The 22,455-nt window shown below is 37.2% G+C and overlaps 1 protein-coding gene across 1 annotated transcript in view; it reads right to left on the reverse strand.

Annotated features, from left to right (window-relative positions):
* Positions 1-399: 399 nt before the first annotated feature.
* The window catches only part of OTOG (otogelin), a 100,343-nt gene continuing 78,287 nt past the window's right edge, over positions 400-22,455 (reverse strand). Inside the window, exons 42-57 of the mRNA XM_025895467.2 lie at positions 19,657-19,877; positions 18,644-18,782; positions 17,752-17,946; positions 16,743-16,955; positions 15,879-15,983; positions 15,404-15,514; positions 14,117-14,218; positions 13,566-13,664; positions 11,651-11,691; positions 10,452-10,527; positions 9,382-9,560; positions 8,503-8,607; positions 7,938-8,057; positions 6,568-6,613; positions 1,921-2,000; positions 400-649 (exon numbers count right to left, since the gene is read on the reverse strand). Of these exons, the coding sequence (XP_025751252.2) occupies positions 449-649; positions 1,921-2,000; positions 6,568-6,613; positions 7,938-8,057; positions 8,503-8,607; positions 9,382-9,560; positions 10,452-10,527; positions 11,651-11,691; positions 13,566-13,664; positions 14,117-14,218; positions 15,404-15,514; positions 15,879-15,983; positions 16,743-16,955; positions 17,752-17,946; positions 18,644-18,782; positions 19,657-19,877 (2,033 nt within the window). The 3' untranslated portion in view covers positions 400-448. The remainder of the gene's footprint in view (positions 650-1,920; positions 2,001-6,567; positions 6,614-7,937; positions 8,058-8,502; positions 8,608-9,381; positions 9,561-10,451; positions 10,528-11,650; positions 11,692-13,565; positions 13,665-14,116; positions 14,219-15,403; positions 15,515-15,878; positions 15,984-16,742; positions 16,956-17,751; positions 17,947-18,643; positions 18,783-19,656; positions 19,878-22,455) is intronic.

The raw sequence follows: 22,455 nt of genomic DNA on the forward strand, positions 1-22,455 counted from the left end.
TTTTTCTTGATAGACTCTGAATGTATTTGCACAATTGCAATGTGTTCAAAATAGTGACCTAATGTCAGGTAAGTTGTCAATGATTTAAAACAGGAATGGGTGCCTGACAAAGAGTGGGCCAGCCTTCCAGAACAAAACAGATGGTGCTCTTTCTCTTGAGGTGTCACTAACGTAAATCACCTTTCAAGTTGGCACATATCACAAGAACCCTTAAAACAATCCCTGTGAATGAAAATGAAGACAAAACACAATACAAAAGATGCAAACCCATTTTTTCCAGAATTTAGGAGAGTCCAAAAGTATTTGTGCTCTCTTTTGCATTAAACTGGTGAAATTCAGTGGATTGGCTATTTTATTTTTAAGAGATAAACTATTAAAATCATCTTATGCTGGGAACAGCTGGGCTTGCTGTTTTCTTTCCTTTTATGTGTTGTTTTTTTTTTTTTTTCTAAGACCATTGGCAAGAACAATCTGTGGGCTCTTGGATTGAATAGCTGACCCAGGTTGAGTTACTGCTGCAGTACAATTGCACAGTCCGTCTCTGCAGCCCGAGCTCCCTGCAGCATTTGCAGAACCTTGCATACGTGTTGATGTTGTAGTTGTAAATGCTTGCAGAAGGGCACTTCCCGTCGCATGAAACAATGTTCACCTGGTAACAAACATCATGAATAATCAGCAAACTGAAGCAGCTAGCTAGGAGTGCTCAAAGAAGTCCAAAAACATTAGGCATCCCAAATCCAATGGCAAAGCAATGAAAAATTTGGAGGTATTTCCTCTAGCCCCTTATGAAATCCCACTACGTCTCAAAATAAGCTCTGAAGTACATTGCCCAGACAGGTCTCAATTTTTATCTTACCGATATCAATGATGACTTTTCTGTCCATTTCAGTAACAGGTTTTGGCTATTAACAGACACAAAGAAACAATTCTGGTTTTGAATTTTAAAGTATTCATAACAACCTTGGCTTGAACACAGCACCAAATGTTCTGTCTCCAACTCCCTGCAGTATTCATTTCAGTGATACACTGATGCAGTGTTGCTGTACTGGTATCAGTAAGGAGGAATAAAAGAACCAGTCCTTTGGAAAGCCAAGAGGAATTACTACTAATGACACCAAATCTGTAATACAGACTGTAAGAGAAATAGTCATAGAAACTGAATAATTTTTTCATATTTAATAGTTAAGATTCGTGTTTCTGTTCAATGAGACACTGAGACTAAATTTCCTGGCTGCTCAACAGCTTACTCTACAAAATGTACTCTCAGAGTCATTTTAGAGGTTACAGCTGTTTCCCTACACTCTTTTATTACAGCTTTTCCAGGCGCTCTTACATATCTCACATGAGACGTCTGTCTGCACCCTTACTGCTGCTCACAGTCTTACTGCCCAGCAGGACGTTGCTGGTGTCCTTCAACAGTAAATCCTTCGATAGTGCCTCATTCTTCCTTCACATTTTACAGTATGTTCATGCTGCTGTCTAACAAAAGCTTTCAGGACCCAAGATTCCTTTCTTCACGAAGTTGGCATTTAAATACTTTCCCTGGGCAGATGGAAAATTATACACATCTGCAGTCGTTTTAAATGTAGAATATCAGGGGCAAGACTCAGTTATATTGAAGCTAATTTGCATATAATAATTGCATTATAGGGTGAAATGAGACTTTGGATTTGCACTAAATCAACATGCACCTAGATGCATAAGAAAAGCAGAAGTAACAGCCTCCTTTTTGTTCTTTGAGAAGATGATTGCTGAGAATGTAGGGAAACATTAGAACAGCTCTATGAAACAGAAATCCCTGTCTCTGTAACAGAGATGAAGACAGTAGCCTTGTGGAATTTGGGTTCTTTTTCTTCCTTCATTTTATTTCTCATATTTTTTCCCTTCTATGAAAAGAAATTGTGATAGTTATCTACTTACTGGTGTGTTACTCCTGCAGTCGTTCTTGCGGATAGTCATCCTAACAGTCACCTTCTTACAGAATTTTCCATCTTCCTTACCTGCAAAATGGTCATAGATCAAAAAATATCAGCTCAAGAGGAGAACATTCCTCAACATTTTACTGGGTCAAGAGACACAAAGAAGATACCCATCAGCTATATACTGAATCACTTTTAAAACTATTCTATTTCATGCATTAAAGTATCCATCTCATTATATCTTTAATAACAATTACAAAAGGTTCATTCTTCATTCAGAAGTTTTTTAAGAGTAAGTCCACTGTGTTCAAAAAACTTTGCAGAACTGATCAACCACTCCTGTGAGAAGACCTGTTAATAAGGCATAAAGTGCATTTTCTATTAAATACCTGCAACAAACTTTAATAGCAGTAATTGCATTCCAGTGGTATAAATAAAGTTTAAAATTAGTACGCGACAGCAGAATCTGATGAAGAACAGGGCTTCAGGGGGCTTTACATTTGGTCTTATTATGTTTTTATTAAATAAAAGAACACCAGTGAACAAATGAAATTTTTTATTTGCATTTCCATTATTTCCACAATTTTCCTCATAGATTTACAAAGTACATGAATAAAACACAAAAGATAACAAGAAATCACTGAATTAAATACAGAGTTAAGCTTCATTGAAGAAGAGAATCCTGAACATTTGAAAAAAACAAAAGATGTTTTGTATAAAGTTCAGTTGTAAGAGATCAGGAAGCACAGTGTCTTCTTAGGATGACCCTCTCTATGCTGGAGAAACCACATTATACTGCAGATCTGTAAGAGAAATGAACAGCTCATTTTAATACAACAGCTTCCACTGTTTCACACTAGATTTTATGCATCTTGATGCAGCCCCCCATGACATCTCCACAGAGATGTCTTTTCTTTCTTTCAGTCAAGAAACCCAAGGATGTTGACAAAAGGTGAATACTGTTAGCTCCAGAAAAGCAAGGGCACTAAAGGATTCATCAGTTTGACCAATACCCAATACTGAACTGGGACACAGTTTTATCACATCTTTATGAGCAGTATCCAGTTCCCTGCTCTAATCACTGTCAAACCAGTAATACTGCTTCTCAAAGAGAAACAATTTTTTGTTCTTTTTTTTTGGTTGGTTGGTGGTTCTGTTGTCTTTTTTTTTTCTTAAATTATCTAAGTCTCTTACTGTTTCTAGACACAATAGAGTTTTCTAGAATATGAAAGAAACTATCAGTAAATCTTCTTGGAATCAAATAAAAACCTGCAAACAAACTGGTTGGCTACTGCTTGGCTGCTGTTGAATTATATTTGCTTAGTGAAAAAGTAAATTGAGAAACAAAGAAAAAATAAATTGTTCTTGAAAATAAAAAAACTCACCGTTATTTCATGTTTTTCCACAGTTCTTTTCACGGTTCTGTCTTCTTTTACATTATACATGGTGTTTAGGGTGGAGAATTCAGTGCAGCTGTGACTATGACTTCACCCAGGCTACAGTGAAAGTACATCATATCCCATAAAAAAATAAATATATAATGTATTTCCATGCATGTACATTAATGTCCAGTGGCTTTTTATGAGCTTTACAACACAATATACTTTCCCATGAACAACCTTACAAAACATGCGAGCGTTTTATACGTGTTGTATTATAGATTTTTTTTCACTGTCCGTATGGTTGGAAATCCTTGCTTGGTTTTTGGGTTGCCTCATAGCACTGTTGTCACTTAAAGTGACACCAGTATGAAAGAGAAACATAGATTTCAGTTTAGTAGTCCTAGAGTCAGAAGCATAATTTAATGTAGGATGTGTCACTCAGTAATGCACAGAATTAGAGTCAACATAATTTCTCTGAGAGAAATATAGAGTTGTTTCCACAAAACAAATGCCAAAACAAATGCATTCATAATGTTACAATTCAAAGAATTAACATGCTCTATGAAAAAGAACAATCTCCAATTTTCATGGAGTCAACACTGGATTGCTATTTTCAGTATACTGTCCTAACTATGGATGGGAAAGAAATTATTTGCTTCTACTGTATATGGCACAAAGCAAACCTGTATGATACACCTGCAAAAATGCCGCTTACACAGTAAAGCTTTAACAAGCAAAGCCATTATTCTCTATGTTCTACAGCACTGTAAACATGATAGAATTAGTTTACTTTTTCAAACACAGCAATTTTACACATGCAGCAAGCTAAAGACTATGCAAGTGCTTACTACCAACAGTACATTGTTGGCTAACAACAATGCACCGCCCACACAGTGCAAAATGAAAAAACAAATTAAAACAAAAATGTGAGCCACTGAACCATGAGCAGTTACACTACACTGCAGCTTTTGGCATTATTGGGTAACATGAGGTCTGATGATCCTAGCAGGGAGTACATTGTTGGAAATCAACAATGATGCTGTTTGGGTTGGTCCTACCTATTTGAGGAAAATGTACCTGTGTGACAGCCAGCATAGGCTGTAGGAGTGACTGGGCTAACAGGGAATGGGAGGAACACTGACACTGAAGAACCTGGTAAGGATATTACACATTGAACAGAGCACATGTTACAGAGCATTCCCTATAGTATGAAAACATTTGGGAATTATGAGATTTTGGCATATTTGAAAACAGAATTCAACTTTAAAATGTTTGTATATTGCAGGATCACAGAATGGCTGAGGTTGGAAGGGACATCTGGTTCCTCCTTGCTTAAGCAGGGTTCATTGTGCCAGCAGCTCAGGACCATGTCCAAGCATTACATGCATTGCTAAGCCTCATGTGAAAACCAGGAAGAATCTGATCTACATTGGTATAACTTAGCCAGTCTGCTATCCTGAATTTAATGTGCCCTTCGGGGTTACAACAGAGAAATAGTATAATTTCCTCACAGCAGCATTGGTAATACCTCAAGGTTTTGATGGAACTCCTGGGTCTTAATTTTCAAATACCAATTAAAACTGAAAACAAAAATCACAATTGTTTCTAATGGTAAAGTACTTCAGAAGAAAACAAAAAACCCAATAATCCTTCTCATAAAATGTCTCACACAATTACAACTGACAGCTCTCATGACAGCAGATTTGTTTGGAGTCAGAAAGAACTTACATGATTCACAGAATTAATGTGCTGTCTACCAACAGGTGTGAAATCAAAATTCTAGGACTCTATTTGTAAATGTGTCTCAAAAGTCACTGGGTTTTTCAAGGGTTTAATTTTACTTTGTTATGCATGCCACAGATCAATAATTTAATAATTCAAGGGGTGATTATGATGTTTCTCTAAGCGTAGTAGCAAGATCTTCTGCCCTGCTGAAAAGTAGCTTAATGGATGTTTAACTGTCTTACTAAATCTTTCAGAAGTGGTTTATTTGCCTGCCAGGGCATTGAAGGGTAATGTCAGATAATCAAAAACTGATGTCAGAGAGCCTATGGAGAATCAGTCATGGAACTAGGAAAAGTGCTTGAAACACAGGTCCACCAGAGTGAAAAAACATGAAGAGATATTACCATTCCCTTATAGTGGGAGCATAAAAAACTCCCCAGATAAATCTTCCACAGTTTCAATCAAGTTTTTAGTACCAAATACAATACAGATGAATCACACCAAAAGGTACCTCCCTGTTGGCAACATATATCCAGATCTGGTAATCGTGACTGTGTAAGTTCCATCCCACCCAGCAAGAAATACCTGCACTTTTCTCCATCTTTCTCCCACACTTTTAGGTCACTATTTCAGCCACTTAAGCAGATTGAGTCAGAATTTTGCATGTTTTTAAAGACAGCATGATACTGCCCAGTATAAAAAACTCCTTTTCAATTGCTTTTAACAGTGTCAACTTCAAGTATTTGAATTTAAATTCATCTGGTTAGGTGTCTTCCTCAGGCTAAGTTCTTCATTAAATCAACCAAAACGTTTCAGCTACGTACCACTGTGTTAAGAAAATAAAATGTACCTAACTCCTTATTTCTATTAAGAAATAGTATATTTGGAACCTATCCCTTAGAGGATTTTTATTCTGTTTGGGTTTTTTTTCCCCAGAGAATCTTTATTAGCTCTCACTGATGTCCAAACCATATATTGGTAATCGAGTAAGGGGGAATTTTTTTATTGTAAAAGGTACTGCCTGAATCCTTAATCTTCGTTCACAAAGCCTAGCCATGATGATGGCTGCCTGAAGGTTTCTGAATTATGTCTACTAATTTCTATATTACAATCTGTTTATTATTTACAAAATTAACTTATAAACTACTTGGATCAATCTTCATTTTTATCAAATATGAAGATATTTATGTAGATGAAGCATGTTTTAAGTTGCCTTCTAAAACACAGTACCTTTTATTATACTAAATGCAGTAACTAATATTTTGAGGAGTTTTACATGAGAACTACAGAATAAAGAATATGAATTTTAATGACTTGACCAGCCAGAATCGCTGTCAGTGGAGTAATAGCACCAATGGTAAAGTATTTTCTTTTGATTTAACTCAAATAGTTTCAGTGTTATTCAAATGAGTAAAACTGGGAAAAGCACAGCCTTTGAGATCAGTGAATCAAGCTTTTATACAGGAAAGAATCCACCTTATTTCTAACGTAACAACAAATTAGACAGACTTGTGAGGCAGGCAGCATCATTAATTACTTACATGTTTTGCAGCATCCTTCTAAGAATGGCACAACGTAGCCTCCAACCTGATCAAGAGAAATAAAGGGGAAAAAAACCCTTGATTTTTTTCAAACATTCATTCCCATATATCTTCACTCTTAGAAATATCTTCCAGATAAAGCTCTACATCATTATTGAGGCAAATGCAGCATTCTGGTTAATGGATGAAGGTATGGTTGTAAATGATCTCACTTTACTGTTTTCACACAGGTAGCTTTCACCAAATGCCACTATACATCACCAGCTACCCAAATAGCTCCCCCATTTGGACAGAGAATGACTGTGTTAAGTCTGACTCCATCACAAGTTATTAGAGTGAAACCCTGACCTCTTGTAGAGGCTATACTGACAATCACAAAAACCTGAATCTGACTTCAGAGCAGGAAGAAATCTCATCTGAACGGGAAGCCAATGACTCCCCATAGTGGAGATTCATGTCTTAATGTTGAGCAATAAGCACTCCCCAGAATACTGTGGGAAGAATACCTACAGCTATATTAAAAGCTTTCTCAGGATTACATTGAAGGAGAGTTCAATTTTTGATGTCCAACTCAGCATCTCAAGCCATGCTAATCCCTCTCTCCACCTTAACTTTTTAGTTTTCCTAGAACAGCAAAAAGCCTTTCACCAGCTATGTAATAACAGACTCTCTGCAGAACCAACCCATTGTTATCTGCAAGGAAAAACTACAGCCACCCAGTTCCTTCAGGACTCCTCCCTGCTTCTGTGACATTGTTCATCAAGGAAAGTCTTCCCATCCACATGTAAATGCAGAATTACAGAGAGCGAGATCACTCCCTGCCTACATTTCCTGGCACTTAACCTAATCTCATTTTGCAAATTCAAATAGAATTTTTCTTCTTGTTCCAAAACTAGTCCATAAAACTTTATGTGTCAGTACTTAAAAATTGTTCCTGATATTCAGACAATCTTTCCCTTTCTTCTATGTTTTTGACCACTGTGCTGAATCAAATCAGTTTGATACTGGATCAGTTTTCATACACAGGAAATCAGTCAGAAAGGACACATGTCCATCTCAGAAAAGCATCCAAGTTCACACAGCTGTATGAAGACTAGTTTGATATTACAAGCCTCTATTAAAAAAATAAAAATAAATGAATTCTGAGAATAAGAAGACATGACTCCAGTTGCGTAACTGGGCAGACTGGTGGTACATTATATGTGTATGGTTATAACTTTTTACCTTTAAATGGCCTGGCAAAAAGTGTAGGCATTGCAAGAATATATAATTTCTCCCTTCTTGAGGTAAAAAACATTTATTGTCAGTGTTAATCTTTTCACACCAACATAAACCACAGCTGGAATGCAAACAATGTATTGTACACTGACCTTCACACATTCAGTTTCATTAAAGGGTGGGCAGCCAACTGCAGAGGAAACCAGAACTGGTCCTATTGCTGTGTTAGTGCATTCATATCTGATGCAGTTTGAAATCCAAACAGCACCAGGCTGTCAAAAATTGTAAAACAGAAATTTTACTGGGCAACTCAGCAAAAACAGTATTGCAAGTATGCCTAAAACAGTTTCATTGAATGTGATCTTGCATGAATCAACAGTAATACTTGCAACAAAATGCAATTCAGATGCATGTTAAAGTTCTGTTTAAGCAACAGATTTGAAAGTCCACCAAATACATAACGTTAAGCAGGTTCTAAAATAGTTGAGTTCAGGATAATTTTCTGATATATATATAAAAATCCCTGATACTTTAATTGACAGCTGTATGGTTGACTCTCCAAGAAATTAATGTTGTGTACATGCAAAACTACTCCTAGTATTTGGCCAAATAAAGCTCTTTTTGGTAAATTTTATATGGCAACATGCATACAGTATTTCAGATTTTTTTTTGTTTAATTATAAATATTTTGAGGGAATAAAACATGTATAAACTCACCTTAAAATTGGAAACTGTGCCATTGCTGAAAGTGTGGAGACAAGACAAGTTCTTGCAGCTACCACAGCAAGTTGTTAAATCTTTTGGAGGCTGATAGACTTGGTTCTGCCAAAAATCAAATAGATTACTCCTTGTATGAGACTATTTTGCAATTCAACATTTTATTATTGTAACAGGCAGATTTTTTTTTTAGGTATCTGATTTTTAGGGATATTTTTTAAATAACTTTCAAAACTGCACAGCTTACATTCATACACACCGTACATTCATGAAGCTTTCATGAAATACCTTTGTTCTTAACTGAAATAAATGGGGAGAAGTTCCAACTGAGAGAATGAACTGGTCTATCTACCATTTTTCAAATGTAAAGTGACAGCTTACTTCAAGAACCACTGAAATTTTGACTTTTTACACATCTATATAATATTCCTATGGTAATGTATCATATTTTGTAAAAAGACAATGTAACATTTGCTTATTTTATGAAGCTGTTTTCACGACTTTTAGAATTCTTATTCTATTTATAATTACTCTCTTCTCTACTCCTATTGAGCTAATGTCTGCCAGGAATTTGTACCAGTTTGCTCATAATGCAGTTGAAGTTCTGCAGGGTGCAAGGAGGCAGTATGCTATTAACCCAAGGAGGCAGTTTCTATATACATTAGTTTGTAAAAGATGTACATAGGGGAGAAAACAGTGAAGGGAGTGAGACTTTTTATAAACTTCTATTAGAAGTGTGGTAACACATCATTAGAGGGAGATCTCCTGGTTACTCTTTCCAACTTGTTCCTCTGACTGTAATCTGCTCAACAAAACCCATCACAATGTAATTAAGACCATCAGTTAAAATATACATGTCTAAACTTCTGAATTTCTTACAGCTTTGCACTTGACAGCACAGTCTATCGAAGATGTGTTTATTTGGTAGTATTTAGTGGAGGGATCAATCACATTGGTACAATAAGAAATACGGCAAATGCCATCTGCACTGTGTTCCAAGATTCTCTGTCCAGGAAGCAGCACACCTCTCTCATTACTCAGGCAAACTTTGTCTCTCACTACAGGAAAACACAAACAGCATGGTCAGGACAATCAGCTTGGTATGAAAACTCCATTAAAAATGTTTCAAACAGTAAAACCAGAATGGAAAAAGCTACTCCGCCTCATTAAGAATTATGGATCACATTCTCAAACATGAATTGTTAGTAGTCTAATGCTTCCCTATAATCACCAAATTATTTCAAGTAAAACCCTGCATGAAATCTAAATAAGTACATAATATTCTATTACCTGCACCACCCCAATGACAGTGCAGGCTTCTTCAACTGTTTTGTTTCTTAATACTACTTCAGGATAATGTCTGTTTCTCCCCACCGATTACTGAGGGCACAGAGGATAATCAGGTCAGAAGTATACATCTTTATTGTAGAAATCTAAGCAAGGACAATCCCAACTCTCTTGGCCAATTGGGTGCCCCACAGGAATTATTTTTTCTCCAAGTTTTCCCAGACACTATTTGCCACACTTGAAGATGAACTCACATGGTGCTGAATGCTATTCCTGATCTTGTAAAGTGTGTAAGCATGTCTACCAGCTCCTGAGTAGTCTCATAAGGGTTACTGGGACTTTTCTATATGTGGACATTGTGTGTGTGTTCTAGTTTCTTGCTGGAGTCCTTGCTTCTTAGCCAACACCACTCAACCATCCTAAAACTGTCTGTTATTTCCCTGCACAAACTTCTCGCTGCAGGAACTAACAGAATACAAAGACAGGCCACAATCAACCAAATATTTAGTGAGGGGTCCTATTTTCTTGCCTTTCCTTTCACTATTTCTGAATTCTGTCAATTCTTTTCTCCTTGGTGCCATGTTCAAAGTGAATACCTGATTCTTAATTTACCTTAGCACTTGAAAGGGTATTTCTTTGAATTAAATTATTTTCTGACTTACCACATTTGTACTTCACACAGTTACAGATATTTTCTGTACTGTTCTGAAACTGTTCATCTATCTGAAGTTTCTGCCCCTAAGAGTACAAAAGTAGAAAAAAAAATGAAACTACAGTGTTTTCTTATCTGTATGATCTTTTTCTTTTAAACAACTTTTCTTCAGAACTTGGGTAGTAGTATCTCTTGCTCCTAGAAACCTATTTTGAATCCACTTTCATCACCCACAGAGACATTTAACTTACTAATAATAACCAAATGGGAATTTTTTTACACTCAGTACAGCAGACATTTAGGACAGAAAAAAACTAAGACTAGTCAACAATGAAATGCAATGGCCTGCCTTTGTACAAAAGTCTCCACATGGTGTGGAGTGTATTCTTTCAGAGCATAACTTAATGGATGTAAAGAGTATCACAATAGCACAGATGTACTTTTAATTTTGCCTTTTATTGTTTCTGTGTAGGCACAGTATGATTTTTCTCCTATGTTTATGTAAGTTCTGATTCCTCATGCCCAAGTTTCTTCATCTAAGAAATGAAAGTACTAACAACAATCTCACTTTACAAACCATATTGAATTTTCTCTATTAAAAAAATGAGTACTCTTTCCAATTTCTTCCTAGGACTCAAAATTATAATTTTTATAAATTATTCCCACAGTAATATTATTTTCTGGATAAAACAGTGACAAGCAAAATCCAAGTACACCCAGTACTACCTGGGAATCTAGCCCAGGAATGCTAATAAGCACTTTTGTAATGCAGAACAAGTCACAATGAAATACAGTTTAAAGGTTCTGCTTAGTCAGCAGTCTAAGTTCATGATAAATGTTAACATATTCACCACAACAAATGATATTAACAAAACACTGATGCACTAATGCATTTAATTCTAACACTTTAAAATAAAAATTTTATCCTTGGGTGCACAAAAGCAGTTCCACTCTACTAATACTCTGGGGGAGGATACGGTAGTAAACTCCAGAAATACCAGTGCTATGCAATCATGTTATTCTACAAGGCATTCAAACTAAACTGGCTTCTTAAAAATGTATATATCTTATTATGGAGCAATTAAAAAAGAAAACAAAGAATGATGTGGCATTTCATATTTCACTGACAAAACTATTAGTAAGATGCTGATAAACAGATTTATTAAGAAATTAATAAAAGAATACTGACAAAGAAGATAAATTTCATACCAGTTTGCACTGAGGTTTGGGGATTGTTTCACATGCACATTCTGAAACAAAACATAATAACAGAAACAGTAGTTTAGCAAATTATATGCCCTTTGTGTAAAACAGACCATCAGAGAGAACAGAAATTCCAGATTTAAAAGTCATCACTGAAGAAGTTCTTGAAATATACCCACCTGGGGAGTTCAGGATCATGTTTGATGTCTATGCCATTCTGAAAACTAATAGCAGCTTCTCTGACCCCCTTTACTCATTACAACAGTCGACAGCAATTGTAATGTCAACTGCAGTTCACCTGAACATATTAAAAAAATGATGTCCATTCTAGCTGCTGGCCTCCTTGAAGTGGTGACAATCATTACAATCAGTATAAAGCAATTGAGAATTGTGTTTAAGGCATCATAAAGATGTATGATATATATGCTACAGTCATTATAAACTGGCAAATTCCTGACCTGTGAACCTAACTTCTTTTTTTGATAGACAAAAATAATTGACTAACTGTGGTGGGTTGACCCTGGCTAGATGCCAGGTGCCCAGCAAATCTGCCCTATCAGTCCCCTTCTCAAATAGACAGGGGAGAGAAAATATATCAAAAGGCTCGTGGGTCAAGATAAGGGCAGGGAGAGACCACTCACCAAATACCATCATGGGCAAACTAGACTCACCTTGGGGAAATGAACTGAATTCATTACCAACTAAATCAGGATAGGATAATGATAAATAAACTCAGATTTTAAAACCACCTTCCCATCATCCCTCCCTTCTTCCTGTGCTTAACTTAACTTCTGATTTTTTCTACCTCCTCCCTGCCTGCTGTGCAGGGAGATGAGGAATGGGGGTTGCAGTGATTTCACTACGTATTGTCTCTGTCATTACTTCCTCTTTAGGGGAAGGACTCCTCACTTTCTCCCCCTGCTCCAGCATGGGGCCCCTCCCATGGGAGACAGTTCTCCATGAACTTCTCTAGTGTGAGTCCTTCCCACGGGCTGCAGTTCCTCACAAACTGCTCCAGCATGGGTCCCTTCCATGGGGTGCAGTCCTTGAGGAACAGGCTGCTCCAGTGTGGGTCCTCGATGGGGTCCACAAGTCCTGCCAGCAAACCTGCTCCAGCATGAGCTCCTCTCTCCATGGGTCCACAGGTCCTGCCAGGAGCCTGCTCCAGCACAGGCTTCCCATAGGGTCACAACCTCGTCAGGGATCCACCAGCTCCAGCATGGGGTCCTCCACAGGCTGCAGGTGGATCTCTGCATTCCCATGGGCCTCCATGGGCTGCAGGGGCACAGCTGCCTCACCGCCATGGTCTGGATCACAGGCTGCAGGGGAATCTCTGCTCCAGCACCTGGAGCACCTCCTCCCCCTCCTCCTGCACTGACCTTGGTGCCTGCAGGACTGTTTCTCTCACATATCTCTTTCTCTCACTCTTCTCTTTGGCTGCAGTTGCTGTCATATAGCAACTTTTCCCCCTTCTTAAATACACTATGCCAGAGGTGCTACTACCATTGCTGGTGGGCTCAGCCTTGGCCAGCAGTGGGTCCGGCTTGGAGCCAGCTGGCATCGGCTGTATTGGACATGGGGGAAGCTCTTGGCAGCTCCTCACAGAACCCGCCTCTGAAGCCTCCACCCCCACCAAAACCTTCCCATGCAAACCCAATATAAACTCCTACATTTTCAAGATGATAAATCACCCAGTTTGGACAGCAAATTCTACAGGATGCTATTCAACCTTTTGAAGCAAGAAAAATCAAAACAGGCAGATTAGGAAGTTCTGTACTGTGAAATGACTTTGCTACATTATTTGTCCATGAGCAGATCACAGTGGTATAGCTGGCTGAAACCAGACTCAAAACCAAGAGGCCAAAGCTGTTTTCAATATCTTATTGTCTAAGGCAACAATAATGAAAATCAGGGACTTTACCACATGTCCGAAAGGGGCAGCACTTCTCTGGGCTCCACACCTCCACCAAAGACATGCCCAGCATACATTTGAATTCAGGACAACGATGTATTTCACAAACTAAAAATAAAGAAAAGAAAGTTCAGTAAATGCAAGGTTGTCATGTTTTGATGAATAGAAATATGAATCAAGATATAATAAATTACTTATAATAAATACCTTTAGAAAACATCTTATTCAAAAAGACTTACAACAGAAATTTAATTGTTAGATATCAGGTGACGGTAGCATGGAGTACAAATACTCTAAGCAAATATTTAAATAGTTTTTAAATATCCTGAATTTGGGGCCTGAATTTACTCATTTTTCTCCATAATACAGATATTCAGATGATGCTTTACACACAAAGTTTTAAAAGTAAAGATTATTTGTTCAGGACTACAGATGATAGCATGCTTATATGCACAAGGGAAGCAGTATTTCTAATCCACAGTTTTTGGCACTGAACCTCCGCACTACAAAATTGACATGCTCTCTATTATTGAGAATATCAAAATCAAGTCAAAACTTACTACATTGGTACATAGGGCAACACCTGTCAGTAGTGTTGCCATCCACAATAAGAACTTCTCCTTCTTGACATTTGGGTATTTGATCGGAGCAAGCTGGGCATGCTGAAGAGAACAATTATTTAAATTTAAAACATCTGAAGAAATATTACTACTGCCTACAAAACATTCCCATAAGTTTATCACAGACCCACATGAAAGAGAACAGAGGTGCTCTGCATTCATTCCTTATAGTCCCTATACAAGAGGCTAATTCACAGTGTAACTTGCCTTTTCCTTTGTCCCCTGCTATAAAGAATGAATACACGTTGCGACCAAACATGATTTTCCCTCCCTTTTTTGCTAAGAAAAATTTTGCTAGGTCTTCTCTCCTACTAGCTCATACTGGTGTTTTCTGGAATCTTTGATTCAAAATAAAGGGCATCTCCTGTGATCCCAGTGTTATCTTCCCACTTGAACACATATGAAAACCACAGCATGTACTTTTCAACATGTACAGTAAAAAGACTCTATATCAAAAAAGAGTCAGAAGAATGCAGATAGCGAGAAGAGCCAAACACTGCACATTGCCATCACATGATCAAAGTAATCCCCTGATTACTGTAAATAACAGAAGTGTAATTCATGTTTTTTATTAATGCCCAAATTTTTGCACATGGAAGTGCTAATCAAGGCAACTGGGCCTTTGAATCACAGATATCTGTGCAAAGATAAACTCAATAGAACCTGATTATCACATTATTATGCAGAAAACAACTGTATAGTAATATCGGGGCTCTTATACTAATGCCAAAAGTGCAATTTTATTATTGAATTAAGTCATTAAAGGCCAAATCCCATAAATTAGAATAAATTTGCATATTACTCTCATATGGCATATTTGTCATTGATTAAGATGGACCATGGCTGATACAGCAGAATATAGGGAGTAAAAGCATATATAACTTCATTCTTCTTTCAGACAAAATATTCATGCAGCTAATTCACACCCTGTACATGGATCTCAAAAAGCCCTGAATTCCTTCACTCCTCACCCATGGACTCCATTACCACTCCTCTGCATAACTCATGAATACTACTCAGTTGCACAAAGGCGTTCTGTGACTTTTCATGGTTGTTGCCATTTCTTATGTTTTGTAAACTTAATGCCCATTGTTTTAACCACTTTCAAGCCTTACTAGGTCGGGAGAGCTAAAGGAGGTACAAGAAGCCCTAAGTTGCAAGATAATAATAAATAATGTTGCATATGCAAAACCACACTTATAACATCAACCAGTCTGGCTACTGTACCACATATATAGGAAATACAGCAGGTATTCTCCACCCGAGCAGCAATTAGTGTCTGATCATCCTGGCAGCTTGGTATCTCCTCCATTGGTTCACATTTTTCTGGATCACATTCTGAAAAAAGTACAACAAATGTATTTCTTTATATGAAGCTCAGAATTCCTCCTTTGCTATGCTATATTCCTAAGAAAGGCAGTGCAGAGCAGAGATACTACAAGCTGCTTTAGAAAAAACTTCTACCTTGCATCACAAGAGAGCAAAGACATTCTTGCCTTATCAGTAAACACAAGACTACACCATATCTGCTCAAATTGAGGCACAGACCAATCCCAAGCTTTTAGACTAAAGCAAATTTTGTAAATGGCCATACTAGCAATGGTATCTACACTAACTACCTTTGTCCATCCAAGTTGATCTATTTAGTTTACTGAATGTCTTTTACAGGGTGAACTTTTTTACCTTTTGAAAAGAAACCTACCACAAACGTAGCTGGGACAACAGGATTCTTCACTGTAGTAAGTGACCAACTTTTCCAAGGCATTACACTCAGGGATCAAGTGTTCACAGAGACTCTGATTACAAACTGTTACATACAGGGAAAGAAAAAAAAAATAACAACTACCTTCTAAACTATGCATTTTTAAGTCAAGTAGATCAGTGACAAGCAGTATTTGCAGTTAGATACCCTAAATCTCCAAATAACAACATGCATATGAAACCACAAGGAACTAGCAAAAAATCCCAAGGTAATATTAAGAAGTGTCCCTCATTTGCAGCACTCTCCATGGAGGCAACACTAAACTATAGTTTAGTGAGAATTGAAAAAATAAAATTCTGTGATAAATTCACTGCATCATATCAGGTGATCAAAACATGGGAACTGAAATTTCTTTTTGAAGATGGGCTTTCTAAGCTAAGTAAGGATTAAAAGAAAAAAATCACTTTTCTATCATTTTTTACTGCTCACTTCATAAATTTGATAAACAATCACCAGAACACTTTTTCTCAGAATTACTTATATCTTTTGCTTGTATTCAGAAGTTAAAAATAAAACAGTAACCTTTACGGCTGAGAGAAACACAATTCATATCCAAATAAACATAGTGCTCTTTTAGTCCTCTTAACCCTCATCTGTACCTCTACCTCTACCCCAAAACCTACTGGATATTGAGCCAAACAGTAAAAAGTTTCTACAATTTTCTGTGTAATCTGTTAATTCAAACCAAAGTCATTTCCATTTGCTTCAAAAGTAAGATATGTAATGGGAAAAAAAACCCAACCACAGAGTAAAGATATCTGCATATTTCAGTGGTTGTATTCATAATCATTAAAGAATACTTACTACAGATCTTCTGAGGACAACATGTCTGATCATCAGGAACATGCAAGGTCACTTCTGCAAATCGTTGACAGTCTAAATTGTGGGTATCTGAACAGTTGTACTCCACTGGAACAATAGTCTCACTGTCAACACATTTCTGCATACAGCATCCGCTCAAAGAAGTGTTCCAGATCTCACCCACTGCGTGAGGTGTTCCTGAGCTGTCTGTACAAGCTAGATCAGGACAACACAAAACAGAAGTAATCCTTTTTTACTTCAAATTTTGACCACCATTTTCTATGAAGTCTAAAAATCCCAGAATTTTAAAGGCTTCACCCACTTCCATCACCCCACAAGAAAGTGAAAGAGCAGACAGTCTGAGACTGAGCTCCTGTGGGAAAGCAAGACACTCGAAGATCTAGGCCTCCACTTTGTTTTGTGTCTCCACACAAACTACTTTTGTATTTCACACATATCAAAACTATTACTAATTTACAGTGCTTTATGTTGTCTGATTTATCATAATAAATCTTAATAAATCTATATCTTTAAGGTTTGTGTTGTTAGGCATTGGTTTGCTATTTGGTGTGCTGAGGCAGAATTATAATAAAAATAAACATGAATGCTGGCAGAAAGAATATAGGACATATACATGTATTATTCAAAATGTGTAATTAACTGTTGCTGCATAATTTTTGAATGCCATTTAGTATTGAAAGGCTGGACCCTTGGCAAAGGGCTTAGGTAAAAAGGAGGCCAAAACTAACACACTTAGAATACTAGAATGCATAAACAAAGACTTCCATTTTGAAGAGCACTCTTCAGCTGAGAGGTGAGCAAAATTGTATATCACAAGGACATTCCCTGTTTGCTCACCTGCAGAGTTAATGTCTGCTGAATATCTAGAATCCTCAACTGAATGACATATGCAAAACCCACACAACACCAAACCAGAACTCAACTTATTAATAATGAAGTATCTGACCACCAACTTGCAGATAATAAAGAAGAAAATCACATCCAAATATACCACATTTTTCTTCAGGAATACAGACAGCAGTATGAATTCGGTGAAGGATGGTCCCTCCAGCACAGACACAGCCTTCTGTCAACACTGAGCAGGAGTCTGAATCCAGAGAAGCAACCTCATTATTCTGACAACTATCTGGAACCTCACAGGCAGCTATACAAGGCTGATAGGAGAAGTTTTCAGAGCAGGGGAAGGCTAAAAAGGAAATAAACAAATCACACATTCTGAAGTTGCAATCACATGAGGAAATACCTAAGAGAAGATATTATTGTCTTGTCAACTTCCTGTGCTTGCCAATTCAGTCAGATCTACCAACCTGACACACCGATACAAACCAGTTACCTTCTACATGACAAATTCAATCAAAAGGTATTTTCAAGCACTTTTACTCCTCTTCTTGTAGTAACATTTTCGTCAGGCCTCGGTTTGCTTTTTGGCAGTAGAGATATCAAACCACGTCAACAGTGTTGACACAAAATAATTCGAACTTCAAAAATCTTTGCAAATACTACACAGATCAGTAATACTGTTCAGAACTTATTTTTTTGTGGCTTCCTCCTTTCCGCAACCAATTCTGTTGTGTTTTGAGAAACAAACACTACATTGCAAGAGAAGATTTAACTTCTGCATAAATGTACATAGTAAACCAGAGGCAGAATTGTGAGCAAAGTTCTTCCGTTTACCTTTTCCATCTTTGAAATGGCTATAATGGTCCTGATTACTTTTGAACACTGCTTGGAATGTATAGTAAAAAATGCTAAATTTATTATCTCAATAATAATTCCAAAGTACACGAAGACTCAATTGGCATTTTCCACTTAAAGTAACTCTTGTACTAGGCAAGTTTTGTCTCTGTGAGCACTAGAGGTGCACATACATGCAGAATACTTACGGCAGTAATCAGAGCTCCTCCATTCTATACAAATATTAAATTTGTTGCACATTGCCACATAGGCAGCTAGGGAAATGCATGGATTTCGAATGTACTCAGTGTCCTGAACCCATATATCACAGAACAGCTCAGGTGGAACCTAACAAAGAAAAAAAAAAAAATGGTGCCTTCATAGAGACTATGCCAGGTGGGAAAAAGACCGACCTTTTAAAGTGTCAGCTACAAACAAGGAAGCCAAAAGTTCTTGGTTTACAGTAAGCCTTCATTGGTGTACAGAGGCAATCTACTAGTATTTAAGAGTAAGACTTTCTGAATGTTGCCATACTTATATTCCTCAGTTTCATCTCTTATAAGTGACAATATAAGAGGTAATAGAGTTTTTCCAACAGAAGGCATAATTACTTGTTTTTTGTTCTTCCTTACCTCTATATTTTTACCTGGTTTTGGCTTCCTCTTCCTCAAACTCAACAATATACAAAAGGTCAAATGGTAATGCACTCATATGATCACAAATAATTTATTTGCACACTGTGAGTTTGTTATTTGCTTTAGGCTTGCTTTACAGGACCTGTTCTACACTTTCACATCTCTGAGCTGGAACTGTCTCTAGAGCCTTTGAGAATGCAGGTTCTCAGATTACCTATTGCAATTTGGGACTTGTTAAATTGCTGAAGGCTTAAGGATTAGTTTGATTCTAAAACTATTTTCTTTTACTTTTCTCTACATCTTATTGATACAGTTGAATTAGCTGAGACTGGTTTATGAATTAGGTGTTATTTCAAAACTAACAGAGATGAAGTTCTGAAAGTGTTATTGCTAACTGCAACTCTCCTATCAAGCTGCCATACTCTTCAATTAGTTTTACCTTGCAACTGTAGATACAAGATAAAGTATACATCTCATTCAATAAATGTATTTACATGCAGTCTCACAGTAATGAAATTATCAAGTGTGCAAGATTATATCTGAACTGCAGCTCTCTCAAAATGTAAGCTTCGAAATAGTTAACTTACATAAGGATGACAGCTGCTGAAGGTCTGGTTCAACACCATTCTTAAGCACTCTGAGCAGTCTGTGAGTGAGCAATTAGTTTCCTGATGCCTGTCTTCTCCAGCATACTTTAATGTGTCTGGCACTTGCCAGCTGTCTATAAAAGTCGATGGTGAACTGCTTTTGCTTAAAACTGTCCTGTTGGGTAGCATCAAGTCATTTTCCAAGGTTCTATCACAAAACCCTGTGAATCACCAGAAGGAAAAGAAAGGTTAACACCATGTGGTTCATTCTGAAGAATGTTTGAAGTGGCACATTCAAACAAGTAAATAGCTTTATAAAATCTTATACAATATAACAGTATCACAACCAACAACAGATGTAGAAAGCATTTGGTAGGATCGAAGCACGCAAATTTCAGAAAAATTGAGAAAAACGAAAGTAAAGATGCATCTATGAGTGGAAATCTATTGCATATCAAAGAGCTGTTCAGAAATTCCAGCTATGGCACAAAGCTTCACCCCTCAGTTGCACAGGCACTAAAGAAAAATCTATTTTAAAAAAGGTTACAAAGTACCTCTGTGTATAGCAACAAATTAAAACTGTAAATGTTGTAAGAAAAGGGAACTCCCATAAAATGCAAAGATGCTTATCTGATACTGTATTTCAGACTGTATCATACAGTATTTCATACTGTATCATTCTACTTATGGTTCTGAGCAATCTTAAGCATCTGTTGGCTGAAGAGCTACCATAGAAGTGTAGCTTTTGGCACTTCCAGGTATATCTATATTACCACTCAGCAGGAGAAAAAAAAAAATCCAACTTTTCTATATTTGCTTCCCAGAAAGCAGCATCACCTTCCCCCCCCCCACCCCCGTTTTAGCTAAGACAGCTGGCAATTTTGAAATACTTTGGAGCAAAAGAAGCAATGTAACATGGAGGGTGAGTTTGGTCAACACAGAACATCCAGGTATTACAGTAGCCTCCTCAGAAGGTCCTTTAAAAGACAGCAGGTAGAAAAAAAGCAGAATGATGGATGAGTCCCTAGTTCTTTCTTCCTAATCAGTTTCTGAGACTTTTGTATCAGACTTCTAGAATGTTTTTTTTCTGAAGTCTCCACAAACACAATCCTAAATCTTTATCTGTTCAAAAACTATTTGTGGATTTCACCCTTTTCTAAAGAACTGGTCTGTTTTACCACTTTTCACAATCCCTTATGACAAGAGTAAGTCATTGACAATCAGTGATACAGCAACAGGCATTCAAAGAGTAAAACAGCTTTTCAAGCTGTAACCTTTATTTGATAAAAAATGTTTCTGGCTGAACCTTTTGAGGTTGTGAGTATATGCAACACAGATAGGAAGTACTTGATGGTTCTGAAAGACTTCAAAGGACTGCCGTCATGTCAGGGATATCTTTTTTCACTTCTCTTATACATTGACAAGGAGATTTAACACAGCAAAACTAAGGCTTCACATTTGTCTTGGTGGGATCTGGTTACAGCTAAAACTGACATTCTTGTACTCTCTTTCACCAGTTTTGCTGTAGAGATGTCAATGTTCCCTTCCCAAACCCCTCCTCTCCCCCACCAGCTCTTCACCAGCTGCCACATTTGGCCAATCCTTCTACTGTAAAACACACTTGTCTCTGACACGAATCCTTCCAAGGGAGGATTGTACCACAAAACTGCAATGGTGTCTTGAGTTTTAGCATTTCCATGAAGCTGAGAAATCAGGATCTACCAATACTGCAGTTCAGCTGAAAGACATCTGAGAAAGATCAAATACAAGTAGCAGAATTACACAGAAAGCACAGGAGATCAGAGTAGACTAATTTAGCCTGAAAAGATGCACCACAAGAAGCTCACTTAAAGCAGGCTCTCTAAGTTGCACCAGACAGCACAGTGCAGGCAGACCCATGCAGAGAAACCCAGTCAGGGAGGAATACCAGAAATACACAGCACATTCTCTGAAGAAGTTGTACTTGCAACATCATCCACAGAAATGTGTTGTCATCTAGTCAAAATGCCTTGTAAACCAGGAATATAATGTTCTCAGTGCTCCCTATCACAGTAATCAAACACATAAAGGCAAAAGAGACTTTCTGGATAACTTGAATCAGGCTTACTAAAAAACCACAGTCTTTACTTTCTTGTTTCTGTTTGATCTAACCACAATAACAACTAGACAAAGAGAGCAAGAATGGTTCTGTAAACAAAAGTTAGGGTAAATTACAGATAATAATCCAATTTCAAAATGGCACGAACTCAAACTTTGTGAGAAGCACATTACTGTCTTCATGACTTGAAACTGGACTGAGCTATCACTGGTATTTGATACTGAGCTCCAGGCATTTGCCCTTTCTGAAACTGGAAAGATATCCACTGCAATTATATGATCTCTTTAATCCCATTTTCCAGCTCCAATTTACAGCAGATAAATTTACAGATTCAGCTAACACAGTAGGGATTTACATCAACAAATACATGCTTGCAAAGGTTATAACACCCACAGTTTATTCAAGGCTATGCTTTTTAGAAAGAAAGAAAGTAGGCAAAACTATTGAACTGATATAACAGAGGGCAACATGATGTTTATTTAACCTGTTACTATTAAGAAATTCCCTCTGAACTATTTCCTCCAACAGATAAACAAAGATTAGTTCTCTCAAGTTAACATTTCCGGAGAAATCTGACCTTGAGAAACTGAAAATAGTACATATCACTTCCTATCAGATGGATATCAAACACTGTATCTGTAAAGGACCTATTTGACATTATGGACTTATACCTGTCTTATTTATTTGGGTTTAGTTACAGC

The sequence above is a fragment of the Manacus vitellinus genome, unplaced genomic scaffold (assembly GCF_001715985.3).
Source record: "Manacus vitellinus isolate BGI_N305 unplaced genomic scaffold, ASM171598v3 scaffold_30_pilon, whole genome shotgun sequence".
Lineage (NCBI taxonomy): Eukaryota > Metazoa > Chordata > Aves > Passeriformes > Pipridae > Manacus > Manacus vitellinus.